Source organism: Coturnix japonica, chromosome 3 (genome assembly GCF_001577835.2).
Source record: "Coturnix japonica isolate 7356 chromosome 3, Coturnix japonica 2.1, whole genome shotgun sequence".
Lineage (NCBI taxonomy): Eukaryota > Metazoa > Chordata > Aves > Galliformes > Phasianidae > Coturnix > Coturnix japonica.
The window spans coordinates 82,193,661-82,215,818 of NC_029518.1; the positions used below are offsets into that span (position 1 = coordinate 82,193,661).

General features: G+C 36.1%; 1 protein-coding gene across 1 annotated transcript in view; it reads left to right on the plus strand.

The window, feature by feature from the left end:
* CSMD1 (CUB and Sushi multiple domains 1) overlaps positions 1 to 22,158 on the plus strand; it is an 883,217-nt gene that overhangs the window by 751,425 nt on the left and 109,634 nt on the right. The window contains exons 29-33 of the mRNA XM_015859302.2: positions 3,710 to 3,897; positions 5,876 to 6,070; positions 13,351 to 13,467; positions 15,965 to 16,078; positions 16,918 to 17,013. Coding sequence (XP_015714788.1) covers positions 3,710 to 3,897; positions 5,876 to 6,070; positions 13,351 to 13,467; positions 15,965 to 16,078; positions 16,918 to 17,013 — 710 coding nt within the window. The remainder of the gene's footprint in view (positions 1 to 3,709; positions 3,898 to 5,875; positions 6,071 to 13,350; positions 13,468 to 15,964; positions 16,079 to 16,917; positions 17,014 to 22,158) is intronic.

The following is a 22,158-nucleotide window of genomic DNA, read 5'->3' on the forward strand; positions in this document are numbered from 1 at the left end:
CTCTCTCCCAACTCAGTGTCATCTGCAAACATACTGAGGGTGCACTAAATCCCCTCATCAAGATTGTTAATAAAGATGTTAAATAGAAGCAGCCCCAGTACCGAGCCCTGGGGGACACTGATTCCAACTGTATTTAACTCCATTGACCGCAAACTTGGGGCCTGGCCATCCAGCCAGTGTTTCACCCAGCAGAGCGTACGCCCATCCAAACCATGGGCAGCCAGTTTCTCCACGAGAATGTTGTGGGTGACAGTGTCAAAGGCCTTACTGAAGTTCACATAGACAGCATCAACAGCCTTACATTCATCTATTAAGCAGGTCACCTTGTCATAGAATTAAATCAGGTTTGTCAAAGAAGATCTACCATTTGTAAACCCATGCTGACTGGGCCTGATCCCCTGGTTGACCTTTAACTGGTCCATGATGGCTCTCCATAACCTTCTGCACCACTGACATGAGACTGATAGGTCCATAGCTGCCAGGGCCATCTTTCCAGCCCTTTTTGAAGATGGGTGTCACATTTGCCAGTCTCTAGTTCAATGGGACATCCCCAGCTAGCTAGGACTGTCAAAGTGTGTCCCATTTGAAGTAAGATGAAATAAATTTAGAGTTACTCAGTATTCAGATTTGTTTGTAAATTATATTTTAGGGAATACAGATGTGAGAAGCATAATGGAATAATACTATAATTCCATTACATGTTACAAGTAATTGCATTCTGATAGTCACACTTGACTGTCTAAGTCTTTCATAAATTTGATATTCTGCACAAGAAGTTCTTAGATTTTCAGTTCTGAATAAGTTTTCCTTAGAAATGTAAAAGAAAAAGTTATGCTATAGCTTCCCTGTCCTTTGGTGCTACATTTTACAAAACTACGTAATGCTGTAGAATATCTTGGATACTATCGTGTCTTCTGGTGGCTGGTTGTTATATAGATCATTTTAAGCTTCAGATTACAGCGTTTGAAAATGTTTTCAGAAAGCTGGACAAAAAAAAAAAAAAAATAGAAAAAAAAGAAAATAAAGAAAGTTGGAATACAACTTATTAACACTCTCATCTATATACATATGGTTACCAAAGAGACTTAAAATGAAAGCTTTAACTGTTTTTCATTTTTAACAAATAAGATACTTACAGTGTAAATGGGTGGGAAGAGTAATACAGATTTCTATCTAATGGAAAGGTGTTTGAGTACACACTGGTAACCTTGTACTAGAGAATTAAATTGAAATAGAAATATATTTAGTGTTGGAACTCACTACACTATCACAAAATACCTCTAGTTTTATATAAAATGTCAGTGAAGAAATAACTCTCTGCAATCCTTTCAATAACTTGTTTGAATTTTCTTTGACATCTGCAAAATCCTCATTCTTAACATGTGAGTTTGTCTTCATTTTATCAAACTTTTTTATTATTATTATTCTCAGGCAATATGCCACAGCTGAGTCCTGAGTTATTCTCAAGGAAATGGCTTTGAGAAGACAGCAGTGTCTACATAGGATGAGAATGTGAACTAAGAACACAGAGATGCAGTGCATTTTATCAAGTGTCTTTTGTCTACAGAAAGATTGAAAACTATTTCTCTGTAGAACAGAATAGTAAAATTGCTTTTCCTTGTTCCCAATCTCTAGACTTCTCTTTTTTTTTCTTTTCATTCTTCTTACTCCCAACTAAAATTTCTCTGTCTTATTTGAAGCTTCCAAACATTCTTTTGTGGCTTCTCCTAGCTATTTAAAATAGAGCATAAAATGTTTATTATGTGAAGCCACTTGCATTTGCCATTACTTAGGAAAAGGGTAACATGGGATAAGGACCTGGAGGGAAGAGGGTCCCAAGGAAGCTGGTGGGTATTCAAGGACCATCTCCTCCATGCTTGGAAGCAGCACATCCTGAGAAAAAGGAAGTCTGGCAAGAATGCCAGCAGGCCTCCATGGATTAGCAAGGAGCTCCTGGACTTAATTAAGTACAAAAAGGAAGTCCATATGGTGCAGAAGCAGGAACGGGTTACCTGGGAAGACTACTAAGTAGATGTTCAAGCATCCAGAGCTCAGGTTAGGAAAGCTAAAATCCACATAGAATTAAATCTAGCTAATGACATAAAGAAAACAAGAAGAAATTCTACAAGCATATCAATGATAAAAGGCGAGGGAAGATGTGGACCCTCTCTGGAAAGAAACTGCTGTAGGTGAAGATCAGGTTTGAGACCGTCTTAAAAAACCTGAAGGTTCACAAATCCTTGGGATTCGACAAAAATCCATCCATGGGTTCTGAGGGAACTGCTGGATGAAGTTACCAGGCTGCTGTCCCTCGTTTCTGAAAGGTCATGGCAGTCTGGTGAGGCTTCCATTAATTGGAAATGGGGAAACGTAACCCCTATTTTCAAGAAGGGGAAAAGAAAAAAAAGGAAGATCCAAGAAAGTACAGGCCAATCAGTCTCACCTCTGTTCCTGGCAAGATCATTGAACTGATACTCCTGAAGGACCTGCTAAGGGACATGGAAAATAAAGATGAGTTGATTGGTGGTCAACAACGCGGCTTCATCAGTGGCAAGTCATGCCTTACAAACTTGGTGGCCTTTCATGATGGAGAAATAGAACTGACACTAACTGGTCTTGTGCAAAGCATTTCACTCTGTTCTGCATGACATCCTGGTCAACCAACTGAAGAATAATAGATTTTATGGATGGACCACTCACTGCATAAGGAACTGACTGGATGGTCACACTCAGAGAGCTGTGGTCAACAGTTCATTGTCCAAGTGGAGATCGGTAGTAAATGGCATCCCTCAGGTATTGGTTTAGGGATTGGGATTGGTGCTTTTTAACGTCTTTGTAGGTGAGGGTGGAGTGCACTCTCAGCAAATTTACAGATGACACCAAGTTGAGTGGTGCAGTTGATGCTCTAGAGGGGAAAGGGATGCCACCCAGAGAGAACTGAACAGACTTGAGAGGTGAGACTATGCCAGCTTCATGAAGTTCAACAAGGCTAAGTTCAAGATCCTGCACCTGGGTCAAGCAATCCCAAGCACAGGAACAGGGTAGGCAGAAATAGGCTTGAAAGCAGCTCTGAGGAGAAGGATTTGGGAGTGTCAGTTGATGAAAGACTCAACATGAGCTTGCAGCCCAGAATGCCAACCATATCCTGGAGTGCATCAAGAGAAGCATGACCAGCAGGTCATGGGAGGTGATTCTGCCCCTCTGCTCTGCTCTCATGAGACCCAACCTGAAGTACTGTTTCCAGTTCTAGTTTCTAGGGTGGTGAATTTATGTCTGTGATGAGTGGATTAATACAATCTAGTTTAGTGAACTAAAATTTTGACTTAAATTGCTTAAATTGCAGCAAGTGGCCTGGATCATTCCTGTCATCAGTGGTAAAATGCAGCCTTCTGCAGCAGGTGTTTCATCCCATCTTGAGAAAAGTATTTTTGATAGGAGAGAGTATATGTTTCTTTTATATTGATTGTGGATAGAGCCTGCTGTAGTAGATCTTTGGCCTTATAGTAGATCTTTTGGAAAGCTCAGTTTGTCCATATCAATGGTATGGAGGACTCCATCGAAAGACAATACATTTTCACTATGAATCATGCTTAAAAGGCTTTTATTTCTGGAAAAGAAGACATGTTAGGTGGAAGATTGGCAGCCACAATTACAGTCTTGTTTAATTCATAGAAAACAATCTAAGACTTAATTCTCTTTTTCTTTTCAGTTTCAATATGGAACCCAGTTATGATTTTCTACATATTTATGAAGGGGAGGATTCCAACAGTCCTCTAATTGGCAGTTTTCAAGGCTCACAGGCTCCTGAAAGAATAGAGAGCAGCGGTAACAGTCTGTTTCTGGCTTTTCGCAGTGATGCTTCTGTTGGAATGTCAGGATTTGCTATTGACTATAAAGGTATTGTTCTCATCCTAACCTGTGGTAACATATGAAAAGCAAGAAGTGTTAATTAGGATTTACTAAGACTCAAATCTATTTAATTCAAGATGTACTCATATTGAACTGTCAGATACCCCTTTATATTGACACAAGTTCTAAAATTAGTTTTCTGTAAATGTGTTGAGGAGCACAGAAGCCCTCTTTCATGAAATCTTTCACATTACTGTGTGCATTTTCAGATTCCAGAAAAAAAATAAAAATAAAAATAGGAGATGCACATAAAAAGTAGCATTTGCAAAAGAATTGTCTCACTGAACTGCAAGACATGACTGCTGGTGTTTCTTTGCTGATGCATACCAGTGCAGTTTCCTTTTCACAGTGCTTTAAAATCAGCATTTGAGTAACTATTGCAGGAGACCCTTTGCAGAATAGAATAGGTTATATTTTCTTTTAATTAAAGACATACACATAAACACACAAGTTAAAAGCTGTCTTGTTTCTGGTCCAGATGCTGTCTTTGACTTAAATGTCATCTCTGCACAGATTCAGTCAAGCTGTTTCTCATGAGCAAAGGTGCTGCCTCAGCTTCTTATTCTTGACAATGGAAGTAAAATATATAATGAACATGTCAAAAATGTTAGAACAAAAAAACAAAACAAAACACTGAAGAGAATAGAAATGACAATGAAGCAGAAGGAGATTAAAAACAAATGTTACATAATATTTATTCTGCATCTTTTATCCATCGCTACACGTTATCCTAAGTATTGGCAAGCCTTTTCTTCCCAAAGCAGTTATCACACTGCCATAGATTATGAAATTCTCATCTATTTTTCCCTATCTAAACTTAAAGAAAAAAATATATTTTTAAATATGAAATGTCTTGTTCTGGAAGTCCTGGCCTACAAAGATAGAAAATTGAAAGTTGAGCAGAAGGAGATTAAGAGAGAAAAGAAACTCTCTACTAACATAGATAAAGCACACTAAGTACTTCCATATTCTAGCTTGACGTGTATTTTCTGTTCACAGCATAGTCTGATTTTCTTGTCTTTTTGCAGTCAGAATGGAAGAAAAAGAAAATACATTGTCAAAACAACATATTTTGAGAAGTTATTATAATAAATAAGCAGTTTCTGCATAATCCTTCTACACTATAATTATGTTAATTAATATTTTATTTTAAAATGTATCTAATTTCATTTCTGCTTATTGACATCCAGAATGGCTTTTGGAAAATTTCCTTTGAGTGATTTATTTTTTAAAACTATCTATATTAACATTTAATAAAGGAAAGAGGCACGGTGTAAATTCTGACAATGAATTGCACCCATGAACATTTCAGTAAAAAGACTTTGCATTCCATTTGTACTAGGTTCATCCCTCGCTCCTAGTGTTCAGTTATTTTTATCAAAAATATTTTTATCAAAATATTTTTTCAGAAGTTATCCGACATATTTTTCATAGGTTTTAAAGTAACTGAGTTGTATTTAAGTCACTGTTAACAAAATGTATGACATCAATAGTATAATAATACCGATATTTTGTTTTCATTTATTTACTTATAACATTCTTCCCCTTAATCCTACCATTTTTAAGAACATCTCAATCACCCTCTTTAAACAGTTATTTGTAATATATATTTTTTCTCCTTTCTCTTTTCTTTGTATTTTAATATGGCATATGAATGAAAAAACACTGTTAACATAAATGTCAGTACTCACTTTGATTTAAGGATTTCATATCCTTAAGTAACTTCTGTGTTTACTTCATTACCCGCCAAGCTCCGGCTATTAGACCTTCTTAAGTATGAGAAATAAATTAAGAACACATTTTAAATTTTTTAGTTATTCCATAGTATGACAGCTTTCTAACCAGACCTTACTGATACCAAGTATGCCATTTTGTTATCATAGCATTAAGGTGTAGATTCTAGAAATTAAATTAGCTTCTGCACTGCTATACTGCATGGAAGATTTATTTTTATTCACTTTAACAGAAAAACCACGGGAAGCTTGTTTTGATCCTGGAAACATCATGAATGGAACAAGAACTGGAACAGACTTTAAGCTTGGTTCAACTATTACTTACCAGTGTGACTCTGGATATAAAATTGTTGATCCTTCAACTATTACATGTGTAATTGGTGCAGATGGAAAGCCAGCATGGAACAGAGCACTGCCATCTTGTAATGGTATCTACTGTTATTTTACCATTTCTCTTGTCTCCACAGTGTTACCAAGAGTGCATTACGTGTCTTTTTGGACAAGGTACAGTGGCTTGTGCAGTTATTTGGGGGATAGAATTATAGATACATTGATGGTTGTGTATAGCAGAGAAAGATAAAACCTAATGCACATTCTTACTTAATGTCCTTCCATCATGGGCACGAAGTTACAGAAGACATTACATACAGAGATATATATACATACATTCACACATATACACATCCATGTCTAATCTAAACTTGTCTTTTAAGATGCAAGCAGAATATTTACAAAATTATGGATTATGTCAACTTAAGGATGTGATCATTTCAGCTGCAATAGAATTAATCATCTTCACAGTAGATAACATGGTGCTGTCATAGATTTCTTATGAAAATAATATTGTTAACATTCTGATGTTTTAGTTATTACTGGGCAGTGTTTGCACTAAGTCAGTGACTTGTACTTCTTATACTGCCTACCAGAAAGGAGTCTGGGCATGCAGAGAAAGCAGGGAAGGGACATGACAAGAAGAGCTGGCTCAACCATATGAAAGAGATTTTCCACAAAATATGGAATCAACCACATTCAACTATAAAAACTGGGGGAGCTGGCTGAGGAGGCTGTTTCTCAGAGACTGGGCATTGGTTGGCTAGTGGGGAGCAATTGCATTGTGCATCACTCATTTCATTTATTATTTTATTTTTTTCTTCTTCTTTCTTTTTGTTTCCTTTTCTTTATTCATCTTTCTTCGTTTCCTCTTTTTCTTTCTTATTAATCTGTCCTTATTTCAACACATGAGTGTCTCACTCCAATTTAGGAGGGAGGCAAGGTTCTTTTTGATATGTTATGCCCAGCATGAGATTAAGAAGAAAAAACATTCAAACGTTGATCCGACCAGTTTATTAGAAATAATTGTGGACAGCTGAGGGGATGAGGAAGGGAGAGCGGTGAATGTCATAATTAGGGTGATGGGTACAGGAAAGTGGGCAATAGAAAAGTTGGAAAAGGGCAAGAATTGTGTAAAAGTGGGGAATAGTCACCACCTGGATGCAGCAGTGTCCCGTTGCACGTAGTTTCGTTGGTCCAAGGCAAAAGAGGCACAGGGGAGAGCAGCAGCAGAGTGGCGAGCCGAAAACAGCATATCGGTGGAAAGGAGCAGCGGGGTCTCATGGAGTAGTGAGGTCTCACGAAGCAGAGTCTCGATCAGTAGGCCCAGGAGAGTCTGTTGGTGGCAGTAGGAGGACAACTGAGGAATCTGAGGTCAGAAAAACCAAAAAGTTCTTCAGCATGCAGGCGTTTACATAGTGAGGCAACTGATGTCAGAAAACCTAATTTCGTGGTTCATCCATGCTCTTTTTTCCAGCCTACGAGACATTCCTAGTCAGAGTCATGTGAGTACCTCAGTGATTGCCATCTTCCTTGAGATAAGCCCACACAAAAAGACCACTTTAGGGCCATTCATCTGCTTCTTATCTCTCTCTAGTTGCCCCTGGACTTGTCCATCTGTTACCCTCTAACAAAGGATTTCTCATCCCCTGCCCAGGGCTCGTCCTTCTGAGTGTCTCAGAGAAAGGGATTTCTGGAACTTTTGTCAGGACTTGCCTGAACTTGTCCATTTCAGCAAACTTTTGAGGCAATAGTATAAAAAGCATGGCCTCTTACAACGAGTACTTGCATTCTTCAGTTTTGTCCACTATCCCATTGCGGGTGGGAGGAGTGAACAGACGGTTGTGTTAGCTGCCTGCTGGATTAAACCACAAAAAGGGAAAGGCATGGAGGCTGTGGAATTATTTTGTAAGCAAAACAGAAAAGCATCAATAGAGAACCCAGAATAATGAAGAAGTATGCAACTTTATTTTCAAGCATTTTAGACAAGAGAAATAGGTTAATAGCTGGAAACTAAGCAGAATTTCCTACAAGAAATGAAATTACTTTTACTATTTATGTAATTCTGATTGTATACCTATCATTACTGTATATGCCTATCATTAGTATATATTTTTATTATTACTATTACACCTATAACTAATTAGTATTGTTATGCACTTGAATTACATAGTATCAGTTTGTGTGGATTTTGATTTAACACCTGCAGTTGTGGCTCTGAGAATACAAATAGGTCTTATTTGCCTTTAGTAGCATCAGCTGGGATCTCCACTTACACCCTCTCCTTAAAGGCATAGGAGACCTTATTAAACTCAGTGCTAGGACTTCACACTCTGACTGACCTGTGTTATATGTACTAGGCTTATATTCTGTTCTTTTTTCTGTCTTCTGGATGGTCTAAACTAATGCTGTAGTGGTCTTCTGGATCTAACCCTGTACATATCAGCACTGAAGGTGGAAGAGACCTCTTAATGTCACCTAATCCAACCCCCTTGCTCAAGCAGGTTTATCTAAAGCAGGTTGCCAAGCACTATGTCCAGTTAGGTTTTAAATATCTAGATGGATGGAGATTCGACAGTTTTCTGGTTAATCTGTGTTAGCATTAGATTATACAAAATATAAAACAGCATTTGCTTGTGTTCAGACAGAGCATCATGTACATTTGAACTTAGAAAAGCTGTTTTCCATCCTTGGCACTACTGTTGGTGGGCACTAATAGGAGTCTGGTTCTTCCTTCATCATCATTCTCTCAATTCAGGTATTTCTACAGTTTGATGGGATTTCTTCAAGGTTCCTTTTTGCTAAGATAAGCAGCCTTAGGTCTGTTAGCATTTCCTGCATCTCCTGGACCAATCATTTTTCTAGCTTTTCAATTGAATTTCTCCATTAAGTCCATGTATTTATGGTATTGAGGTGCCCAGAACTGGACACAGCACTGAAAATGTGGCCTCATCAGTGCTCAACAGAGAGGAAAGAGTGCTTATGTTAAGTGGCAAATGCTCTTCTTAGTGCTCTCCCCAAGAGGCTGATCGACACATTTTCCCTGAGTGCACACTGCTGGATCTTGTTCAGCTCTTTGTCCACCAGGGTCCCAGCCTATACTGGAGCTTCCCGTTATTCTTCCCTCAGTGCATGATATGGCATTTCTTTTTGTTCAGTTTCACAAGATTCCTGTCTGCTCAGTTCTCCAGTCTATCCAAGTGCTCCTGGGAGGCAGTGCAACCACATAGTGCATCAGTCACTCCTCTCAATTTTTTTTTATTTTTTTATTTTTTTTTTTGCCTGCAAATATCCCGAACGTATTCTGTGCTTCATTGTTCAGATTATTAATGCAGATGTTACCGGCCTCGTATCAGTCCCTGGAAGTATAGCACTAGTTACTAGTCTCCAGGTGGATTTTTTTGCCACAGTTCCCATCCTCTGGGTCTCACTGTTTGAACTGTTTTCAATCCACCTCACTGTCCATGTATCTAGCCTTTAACTGGTTAGCTTGTCTATGAGGATGTTATGGCAAACTGTTCAAAGTGTTACTGAAGGTAAACTACATCTACTGTTTTCCCCTCATCCAAGCTAGTCACCTCTCATTAGAAAGCCATCATGTTGGTTAAGTATGAATTCCCCATTGTAAATCCATGCTGAGTATCCCTGATTGCCTTGTCTTTCACATGTCTGGAAATGGTTTATAAGATTAATCTTGCCATGATCTTCCCAGGGATTGAGGGTGAAGCTAATCAAATTCCCTGGAGAGTCCTTCTTTCATTTCTTGAAGATAGAACTACATTTGCTTTTTTTCAGTCTTCAGAGACCTCTCCTGATTTTCATGACATTTCAGTAATAATTGAGAGGGGTCTTCCAGTGACATCCTTCAGTTTTCTCAGCACTTGTGGGAGCAGTCTTAACAGTCCTGATGAACTTATATTTGTCCAGTTTAAGTATTCCCTGACCTTGTCTTCCGAAATGGTAATAAAAACACTGAACTGTAATGTAGAGCAACAACAAAAAAAAATAACCTGTGATTCCTCTCCTGAATTTGTATACTTTTCTTATTTTTTGTTTGACTAAAAAAATCACATTTACATATCAATGTTTATTTTGCTTAATTTTATAATCAGAATAAGCATATGTGAGGGAACTGATAGGTCATGGCCTGAACTGATGATTGAGCACCTAGTAAACGGGTATGGCTGGCTCAGGAAGCACAGGTACAATTTACACATGCTTCCCACCTGACCAGAAAGCATTGACCCAGGGTCCTGTCCCCTTCCCGGGTTCATTTAATGGCTAGCCGCTGATGGGAGAATATCTCCTGGATGAAGGCTGTTTCCTTAGAAGTGTTCCATAGATAGAGACCCTTATCACCAGCTGGATGAGTCAAGTTGTTGTTGTTGTTGTTTACTACATATGTGATTTTAGGTATTCCTAACGATGTTTTTGCCTGGTATTGTGAAGAACTTGTCAGAAGCAGTTTCAGTGCTTCATAGGCTAAACAACATCCTATTTATTAAGAAAGAATTTGCTGTTAAAATAATTTATTACAATACTATATAAGAGATAAAATTAAAAATTAAGGGAAATATGTATATTTAGATTTGAATAGATTTGAATCCTTTGGTTTTTACACTTAACTGAAGTTCTGCGTTGGACAGAAGGATCTCCTAAAATACCAGTATTTTAGCAAAATAGACAGCTATGTCTTATAAAGGATTGTACCATAGATAACTAAAACATAACATTTATTTAACGTTGGTTTTCAACCTAATTAAATAATCCTGAACTGTCTTGACAACTAATCCTTTTGATTTCTTAGAATTGTTCTCTGTTTCTATGGTGTAAATACTGAAGCAAAGGTTAGAAGATGAATTAGTTATGCATAGTTCTGAGACATAACATCAACTTTCTGCCTCAGTGAATAAAATTGTGATGTCTGTTTTAAATTTTATTGTTATGTCTAAAGAAACAGAAATTAAGAAGTGAATGATCAGATATATCTTGATGTTCTTATATCTAAGTGAAACTATAAACTGGAAAATATGCAGCCCAAATTGTTTAACTTAAATTAGTATCACATAGGAGTCTACTATTTGTATCTTTACAAAAATAATCAATATCAAATATGCAGCATTGCATATGCAGTAATAATATTCCAAAATGTTCTTAAAGAAGGGAAATTACTGTACTAAATTGAATTGATTTTACTGAAAAGATGGAAAAGAGTTTTGTTATGCATACTGAAAGCAAGATTGTTTAAAAATTTCATTTGACTATTAGATGATATATCCTTTTATATTCTCTATATGTTCTGATAAGGAAAAAAAAAAACCACCCCAAAAATATATTTTCTTTCTGGTTTGAGCTTGCTCTTGCATTTGAGGTAGGCACTGTAATGGTTTAGATCATGGATGTCCAACCTTTTGGCTTGCCTGGGCCTCCCCCTTGAAGAGAAACTGTCTTGGGCCTCAAATACAAACATCACTCTGAAAGTAATGCCTCCTTTTATTTCTGTGGAAACTAAATGCAAGAACACAACAACACTATTTGACAGAGCAAATTCTCAGTTACAAAATGTTGTCTTTTGACATAGTCATCACTCTTAACTCTGAGCTTTCACCAACAGTGAACAAGAGCCTGCATGCTGCCCTCATTAAAAATCTACAGCAGTGGAGGTGAGCCACTGTTGCTATCACTGCTGCAGAAATGCACAACCCCCTGCCTTACTATAGTCACAGCCACTGCTTGGTCTTCATAAATGTTCAGAAAGCATTGATGGATGTCAGTGGGTGTATTTTTTTCTGCATGGAGGGATCAATTTCCACACCTTTGCTTTATACTTGCTTCCATGTCAGATGGCATTCTGTCATACTGCCCCTCTGATGGCACCTGTCCTGTGACAACAAATGGAACAGAATATTGCCAGGAGGTTCAACCTCTATTGCAATACCACCTCTGATTTTCTGGGCCAACATAATAAACTAGGAGGCATTATTTTCAGAACAACCCTCGTAAAATATATGATATAACTCATGTATATAAGTAAGAAAACATATTTTAATCTTTAATATTTTTTTTATTTGAACAAAAAGCAGCAAAAAAACTAGTGGGATATGTGGCCTTGTTTTTGTGAAATGAATGCATCAGTACTGGGTTTGATGTCAGTGGCTGCAATTCTCAGTGAGTTCTCAAAGTGTTTGTCAGGGATTTTTAATGAAATGTTCTTCTGTGCTTCAGCCTTGAAAATAGTCACAAATGTACTTAGTGTCAAAAAATGATGACATGAATAAGGTGCAGTTGTGAAGTGTGGAATGTTTTTTCTCTGATAAAACAGTGCTTGTAAAAGGCACAGTCAGATTTCTGAACTGAATATCTGATTCCTACTCTATACACTCAGTTTGAAAATACCAGGTAATATACTTATGTTGACCGAAAACGGAGCTGAAATACACCAAAAAAAAGGACGACTTTTTCTTTTTTCAGTCTTGAACCATGTTCTCAAATTCCTTTGTCAAAACAAAAAGCAAGGCTGCATATTTTTTGCTTTTTTGACTCTCTAGCCAATGAATCGAAATGCATACAATTACTTCTAGAACTCGAGTCAGCTCAGCACTGTGCTCTTCCTATGTCCTTGTTGCATCCCAGACAGTGTTAATAATGCATTGATGTTTGGCTGCTGATGTGAAATTGTTGTGCTCTTGGGGCTGGGCCAGTCTGCTTGGTGGGCAGAGCATCAGTGAGGGGCAGATGGCATGGGGGAGATGCCAGACCTTGTTGACAAGGTGCATGTGGCCTGTAGGCAGCAGGTTGGACATGTCTAGATTAGATCAAAACTACTGAAATGATTATGAAGTGTTGTGTACTGTTTAATCCTGACCAATGGGTGAGAAAGCAAAAGTCACCATAGTAGCAGCTATGTTAATTATACTTAAATCAAGATTTCCTAAGGATAGTTGCCAGTAATGTGAAATAATTAACTGCAGGATCCTGATTCAAATTCTGTGTGGTTGGGGAAAATTATGCAAGCTAACTTCATTGTAAGTACTGAGAAAGATCATCTCCATCTCTTAGTATTTACTCGAAGTTTTTTTAAGGAAACAGGTTAACATATCTATGTATTTCTCTGAGACCCAAGGAGACTGCACTACACCACTTACATATGCAGTAGTAACTACTACTGTATTTTTTAAATTCAACATTTTAATTCCAATTTTAAAGCAATTTTTATAAAAATTCTATTCTTGGAAAGAGCGATTAAATCAGTCTTTATATGAGAAGCAAAAAGCACTGAGCTGTTGCTTTCTAATGTAGGTTTTCTTTCATTTTCAGATTGAGTTAATATAGATAGGATGTAATTCATGTCACTTTTTTTTTTCTGTTTTCTTTCCAGCACCATGTGGAGGACAGTACACAGGATCAGAGGGGGTGGTTCTGTCACCAAGTTATCCTCATAATTATACTGCTGGACAGACTTGCCATTATTCAATAACAGTACCTAAAGAATTTGGTAAGAATATATTCTACTGACTTAGCAATCACTAATTATTGTTCTAGAGTTCAGATGTCCTTTATTTGAAACAGTGACTCTAGATTTGAAATATGTTGTAGACTGGGTATCGAAAAGATAAAGGGTTCTCAACAAATAAATTGTTTCTAGAATTTTCATGTTAATTTCTCCCTTGGCTAATCAGTAGACTTCAACTAAGCAGGCAGTGGCCAAAAATATGTTACACAGGAGATACTTGCAATAACTAGTGTCAAATAATAGTAGTTTGTATTGTATTTAAAATGTATTTTAGTGTTGTATCAAAACATCAAACAAAAAAACAACTGACTTCATGTATCATATAAATTTGCTTATGAATGTTTTAGGGATGGAAGTAACAATATCTTTGCAATTTGTATTACAGAAATGTTTAAAAATGGTTTTCTTTATTTTAGCTTTGACTTTCCTTTAAGAAAAAGTGAAATTTGATAGAGTTGTCTCATCCCACTCAGTGGGTTGTGAGGAAGGTGAATCTTTGGAATCCCCTGAATAGGGCACTCCCTGCTCAACAGCGGTCTCCAGAGCAATGGCTACCAATTGAAATGAGTAAAAGGTTGAGAGGAAAAAGAGGAAGAGAGTAAACGAAAGAATGAGAGACATAGAAAAGAGATCAGTCTAAGGAGTTCTAGCATTGGCCCGCTAGAGTCAGAGAAGGGATGGGAAGGGGTGTGAGTGCTTGTCCAGAGGTCAAGGTAAACAGCAAAATGCATACAGAAAAAAAAAATAAATCAGGAATTCTCTCAGGAATTCTTTTTTGCCTGCTGTATTTGCAGATGTGCTGATACAATGTTGTAAACAAGCGAGTTCACAATAACAAGTTTATCAAAAATAAGTTTCTCACAAAAACTTTCAAATGGGAAGGTAGACAGACCTGTTTTTGGATGAAGATAAGTGTTTGATTTGTTGTTGTGGCAATGTCCTTAATGTGCTAAAGATCTGCCAAGCATATCACAGAAAGTCAGGAAGTGTTCTTTTGTTGTTGTTGGTTTTGTGTTGTTTTTTTTTTTGTTTTGTTTTGTTCTTTACAGGAGTGCAATTCTTTTTCCTTTTTATAATTTTATAGGATGTGAGAAAATAACCAGAAAGTTGTTGTAAGACACAAAAGGGTTCATCTCAGTCATTTAGGTTCTTGGGGCAGTGCTCAAAAGGAAATGTTAGTAGAACTTATTGGCAAATTTATCTGATCACAGACTTGATTGTACAGTGTTCTTGATCACATGTTCTAAGTGAAGGAGGACATTCTTCCAGAAGTAAAAGAATAAGTGGAAATAGTCACAAGCTGAGCACAGCAAATTCCAACTGGACATAAAAATATTCTTCATAATGGTAGTGACTAAAGTAAAGGTAGATTGAATAAGATTAGGATTCTCAAGTTTTGTCAGTTTTCAAAACTTTATCAGCAAAAGGCTTCAACAATTCTGTCCTGCCTTCTAAGTTAGCCCTGCTTTTAAAAATTAGGAGGCTGGAAAACATGGTTTAAGAAAAAAAATAAAATTTAAACTTTACAAAATGGCTAGAAAGTACTGTCTGATACAAGCTGTACATAAAATAATAAGTGCTGCATCAAAGTTCTGTGATTTTTTTTTATTTTTCTTTTTAGAGAGAATTTGGAATAGGAGTAACTTTAAAGCAGGTTCCTCCTTTATCAAGGAAGTATGGATAGCTGTTGTGATGAAATAACATTCTTATTGGTTTCATTTTACTAGTTAATGACTTCATGTTTGTATTGCTGACTGATACTTGAATTCATTTGATATTCACTAATATTTACAACCATTTGATATTTACTAATAAAAAATGTTGGATAATTATTTGATTTACTTTTTAATGCACTTAAAATTGCATCAAATTGAATGTAGCAATATGTCAAGAACAGTAATGCACTGTTGTTTTTACTACTTGGTCAGTGTTCATGTTTGTTTTAATAATATGAGTTTAACAAAAAGATACAAAAACAGCCAATTCAATGTTTAAACTATCTTCCTCATACTAATTGTGGTTAAGCAGCTAATCCTGTGTGACAGTAGATGCTCACAAATAATTGCTAAGGTTGTTAATAAGGTTGTTAAAATTATAATCCTTTTTCAATTTTATTTTATTTTATTTTTATAATTTATATAGGTAGTTATGCCATAAGGAATAAGACTTTATTCCCAAAAGCACACTTTCTATTCAAAAGAATGTTTTAGTGTTTTTTTTTGTTTGTTTGTTTCTTTGTTTGTTTTGTTTGTTTAAAATATAAGAAAATACTGAAGAGCATATTAGATTCATACCACTGAAGATTAAAGCAACATTTTATAATGATAGATAATATTAAGCTTTTCACCTTGCCTGAAATTTGGAGGAATCTAGTGATAACTAACACAAGCAATAATATTCAATTACATTTGAGTTTTAAAAATAAATCTTCTCTGACGTTCTCTCTCTTTCTCACTCTCTTCTTTATTTTTTAATATAGTTGTGTTTGGACAATTTGCCTATTTCCAAACAGCTCTGAATGATGTGGCAGAATTATTTGATGGAGATAACTCTCAATCTAGACTTCTTAGTTCACTGTCTGGATCCCACTCAGGTAAGAAATAAGGAAAAGAACATATGATTCTTGCACAGTTTTTCTGGAAGAAAGAATTTATGAGAACATTATGAATTTCATTTGGGAATATAATAATAAAGTCAGTAGAAGGGAATCTCAAGGGAATTGGATGAGCTGTCTAAGACTTTGGAATATGGCATTCTTCTGAAACATGTTTTAGGCAAGAATTGATCAATTATCAATTATTTACGTAGTGCTTCATTAGTGAGCATTTATCATGACTAGAGGCATATAGAGAAGGAGAGAAACAAAGAATATTAAACATCTTTATTAGTTGTCAATTCAGTATGTGAAATTTGAAATGATTTTAAAAAATTAGTACTGTAATGTAATATGTGGCCATACATTTATTGAAGCAACTGTATAAAGGGTCACAAATTCATTCTCTCTCTTGTTAGTTTTAGTTTTTAAATGATAGACATCACATAAGTATCTGTTGTTACACCTTTAAAATCCTTTTCATTGTTTAATGTGTTTTGGAAATTGAAGTAAGCTGTCAGTAACAGAAAAATTTGACCAAAACTTTTTCTAATGATTTTATCTCCTAGTGGCAGTGACAGACAGCAGAACAAGTAGTTTGTAGATCTACTTTCAAGAGTTGCAATAAATGTCGGAAAGTTTGTTAGTGAATGATAAAGTCTTTTTAATCATATCAATTTTTAAACCTTCAATAGTAAATTTCATTTTATGCATTCTGACTTACATTTTCTTTAAAGGAAAAAGAAAATATAAACTGTATTTAACAGTGTATTTGTTTACATAGTAAAGAGTTAGAATTTGTTTCTATTTCACCTCATTTCTTTTGTTTCCCTTCATAGGAGAGACATTGCCTTTGGCAACATCTAATCAAATTCTTTTGCGATTCAGTGCTAAGAGTGGAGCATCAGCAAGGGGGTTCCATTTTGTTTACCAAGGTAATTTATGTCTTCTGTTTTTGGAAGATACTGGTACAAGTCTTTCCAAGTATATATAATTCTGTAAACTTAGATCTTAGATTCTTAGATCTTATTTGTTTGAACACGAGTGTAGTCCTAACCTTTTTCCAGACATCGGGAACTTCTTCTGAACCAGTGAGAATAGACTGGCTTCATAATGGCAGTAACCTTATGGTTAATCCTCTCTGGTACCATGGATTTGAGTATGGTCCAGGCTTTCTCAGGAATCCATTGTGTGTTGTTCCCTTAACTGCTGTCATGTTGTCCCTCTCCAATTTATAGGAGGGAGAGTAGTTTCTTTCATATATGTATACCCGGCATGAGATTAAGAAACACTAGTTCAAATATTGGTCTGACCAGTTTATTACAATTCTTAATCAGGAAGATGGGGAAGGGGAGGACAAACACTATTATGGTGTAGGGTGATGAGGAAGGGCAGGCAGACAATAGTAAAGATGGGAAATAGTAGCAAGGAGTCTTTGCAGGAAGCAAGAGGGAGATAGTCACCACCATGGATCCAGAGTGGTTTATAGTTCAGTCGTTGATATTCAGTAGTGGTGGGTAGTCACACGATGTTCTGTTGACGATGACAGTGACCACAGTGACAATTTCCAGTGGTAGTGACAACTTATAGGTCCAAAGTGGTCGAGTCAGCTTTCTTTGAAGTGATAGCTCGAATCCAAAGTGTTTGAGTCAGGTCTCTTTGGAATGGCAACTTCTGGCTCTGGGATCTTAGCAGAAACTCCTTTGTTCCCATCTTCCAGGCCTTGCCAGAAGATAAGAGGGAGCAGGGATGCCCACCTGCATCCTTTCACAAGACAAGATGGTATCATTCCCTAATTTTCCCATACTGAGATGAGGCTATTTTGTCACAGGACAGATCTTCTACTAGCACTTCCTGAGCACTCTCTTCTGGAGGCAGACAGCTCTGGAGGAAGGTGTTTGCAAATGTCCACAAAGTGATGTTGATTGTCACGTGGTAGCATCCATCACTTGCCTCCTCTATAAATCAGTGGGAGTCTTATCATGAGAAATACCTCAGGAAGCAAGCGTTGAGCCAGAAAACAAAGAAGGGTTCTCACACATATCAGACTACACACACAGCACATGATACAAACTCTGAAGACAATCTTTTCTGTATAATTTATCACTTAAGCTGATCAGCTCTCCTTAAGCATCAACTTAACCATATTAGCATACCTATGGACATTTCCTCTAAAGTCCCTTGCTGGCTTTTGCTGCCCCTGGGCTTAGATTTTCCCCTTTTTAAATTTTTTTTTTTTTATTTTTTTATTTTTTTCCCTAAGTATCTGAGAAATGCTGTAATTAAACTGATTATTAAACCTATGTAAGTTACAGCCTGGTCAAAATTTCTGTCTATGCATATTTAATGACTATGTTCATTTCAAGGGGATAATATAAAAAATATTTTTGCACAGCTGTATATTTTTGTTGTTGGTTCTTTGTTTTGTTATACAGACCTAGTATTTAGGAGAGTTTCAATGTAATTTAAAGAGTTTCATTACTCTTTGATATTGATATTCTCTGAGTAATTGGGGAAATTCTCTCTGTTAAAGGAATATATAGTTAAAGGAACATAGCTATTCCTGGTTTATTGCCAGTTCTTGCTTCCATTTTTGGTGTGCTCCTTTTCTGTATTTAAATATTTTGGAAAGTTACATTGGTTTTCTGAGTTAATTCCGACTCTTCCCTCTCAATGGGATCATTTGTTCCTAGCCAGTCATATCTCTCTAAAAATATCACTAGTGTTTTGAGGAAAGTTCACATATTCAATTAGTGTTTATGCAGAAGTCTGCTCACTTCAATTACAACATTCTACTAATTTCTCACCTTCATCTTGTGTGGTTCGTACAGCCTACAATGCCATCTATATGCACATACCTGAACAGCTTACCTTCATTTGTGCGTGGCTAGCCAGGTTGTAGTTATTTATCTGTCTACTAGAAGTACCTAATAAATCTAGCCAGTATTTTACTTGACTAAAATTAGTAGGGACAAGACTATAGAACTGTTTTTCATGAAAGCACTATGACATATTGTATATATATATATATATCTTCCAACAATATTGTGTTAGATGTAATTAACTAGATTGCTGTGCTCCAGATGGGGCGCATATTTTGTCTATGTTAAGAACAGGAGATGAAACAGAAAATATGCCACTGGCTCGCATATTAAATGAACACTGGAAATCTGACCTACAAATGTTAATTGCACGTTAGAGTGTAATGAATACTTAAAAATACAACCAGTGAATTTTCTACACAGTACCTGGTTTATATTCAGACATTATTATAACAGACACAGAAAATAGGTCCTGTGGTTAGGATGAAGAGATCTGTGGTTTCTAAAGACTGAAAAACAGAAAGTTAATTAAACAGAAGGTAAATTGTATGCATTTGCACTTGATTTTTGTGCCAGGAAACAGTTTTCCCATCCAATTTTGGTTACAGTATTAAAAATGGTTCATTTTCTAGAAAAATCATGAGAAAGTATGATATTTTGGTTTTGTTTTATACTGAGAGGGCACAGGTCACTAAGCAGAGTCTCAGAGCTTATGCTGTTATGAAAATCTTTGTTACATTCACCTAATCAATTATTCCCTACAAGTATTGTCTGTTTCAGGTTTCTCATGACATGAATAAAAATAAAATATATTGAAGTACTCATAAAAATTTGTTCTCTGGGTGGGTACATGCAGCATAATGTTTTTGAAACAATACAATTGTGCTTCAACATAATTTGTCACTTCTAGTTTGAGTTACTTTGTTTGAAATTACATGTATATTGCTGTGGAACAATAAGTTGCCTGTTGAGCATAATGTTATGCCTCATTTCAGTTACTAATTTCAACTATGCTTATTTTTAATAACTTGAAGGAATAGATCTTAACAAAAGACATAACAAAAGAAATATTCTCTTCAGTGTCAGAAAATGAGTCATGTAAAGCCACTCTTTTTATCTGAAGAAAATAATGAATTATTTGAATATTCATGTTTTGTATCTGTTTTGAATTGTATCTTAGGAGCTTTATTTAATACACACACATATATATTGGTCAATGACTTAATGATATTTAATATGATAACAATTTAGTGATGTTTAATAAAGTTTCTTTTGAGAGTTTTTTGTTTTTTTTTTTTAATTTGTTTTTTAATCTTCTTTTTAAGTCCTTCATCATAATCATATTTCCACTACTGTCTAATTCCTAGCATTTTAAATACTCCAGAGAAGGACATCCACTCTCACACTGAACAGAGTAATCTGGTCTGCAAAGTCAGTCACTTTATTTATCACCCTCTGTTTCAGGTTGACCTTCTTCCCTTCTCACATTTCCACTGGGCTGATTTCAATTTTGTTTCACAGTAGCATGAAACGTTTACTGAAAGATGAAGGATAATTACTGTAGGGGAAAAAAAAAAAAAAAAAAAAAAAAAAGTCTGTGATGAAGCTTGAAAAGTCTGTGTTACCAGTGCTACAGGCAAAAGGTAGAAGGGTAGAAGGAAGGTTAGAAGGGGAAACATTGTATCTTGAATTATTTCACTTTCTGTTTTGAGCTAGCATCAGATGAGATTTGATTCAGTTTAATAGCTTTTGCAATGCTACTGTATCAGAAACTTCTTTTTAGTTGTATATCACATCTACTCATGTTGTTCTTTTTCTCAGAGGAAGTTTGCTGGTGTTTCATAAAGCAGGTAAAGAGTGTCTGTAATAGCAGACTGAATATCCATTCTTTCATAATATTAGGGTCACGCATGTGGAAATGTGATACTAAGAACAATTCATTTAAGAATGGATTATTTTGGAGGAGGCACAAGGAAGTAGGTGCTTTATATTATGCTTGTTTTTTCTGTTAAAATGTAATCTGAGAAACAGTAGTATGTATTTTTATATTGCTTATGCTGCGGAAATAGAGTTATTTCCCTAAAAAGCAAGGTAATGAACTTTCTACCTGTGCTGTCACTTATGATTTGCGTCAAAAACCTTATCTCTTTTACTTGCTCCACTGTACAGATGCATGAAATAGTCTATGAGTTCAACAGAGATTTTAAAGAAAGCTAGTAAGAAAACTAGCATTCTAGAATAAGAAAGAACTATGGAAGAATGATAAAGCCGAACAAGAATAAAAGAGGAATATAACTTTAACTATTAAATTGACCTGATCTGCGACTAGAATAAAATATCTACGCACATACTTACTGCTGTGTGTAATTAGGGAACAGAGTTATGACTGTTGGAGTTCCCTAAGGGTTTGCCACAGACTATTTTGTTCTGGTTTACAATGTGTTTTAAAGATATCTGAAACAATATTGCATTTTGCCATAGATTACTTATATCTGCATAATTAAATTAAAACTCAATTCTAAGAAGTTATGTCTGGCTTATATTACATTTCTCTTTAGTCAGTGAAAAGTAATCTAGGAACGATGCTGAGATACAGTCAGGACAGTTCATTAGAGCCCCTTAAGGATGACAGGCAAGGGGAGACAAATGTCATGCTGAAATTTTACCTAGCAGATCTTTGTGGAAGGTGGTCGTGAACTATTATGTGATGCTAAGATACAGCGTCCTATGAAACTTACATAAACAACTGTGCCAAGCTTCCACCAATCAGAGTAGCATGTCAGGCCTAAGCTTAGAGATATTTTAGACAGTAACAACACCTTAAGGCTAGAGATGCTGCTGGAGAAGTTGCTAGCAAGGAAGCGCTCCATGCCATATGAGTCGCACCTGTAAAGATACTGTAGCCTGTCTCACAGTGGGCTGAGAATATTTCTGAGTGTTTCTCATCTTATGGAAGACTTACTGTGCACTGAAATAATGTTTCTGAAAAAGTATGGTAGATGGATGGATGACCCATGCTAAAAAAAAGTGACAGGAACACCTGAAGACACAAAGCACATGAAAGAACATAAGCAAAGTGCTGCAAAGGAAAAGCAAGAAGAGAAAAGAGCACATGACTCCAACATTCTATGCTGCTTTTCACCTCAGTGGAGAAACAAGGATGACTATAAGGAAGGAGGATGGTAGGCATTTGACTGAAGTTGAACCTGGGGAAATGGAGGGAAAACTGTCCACTTAGGTGACTAGTTGACTTTTTGT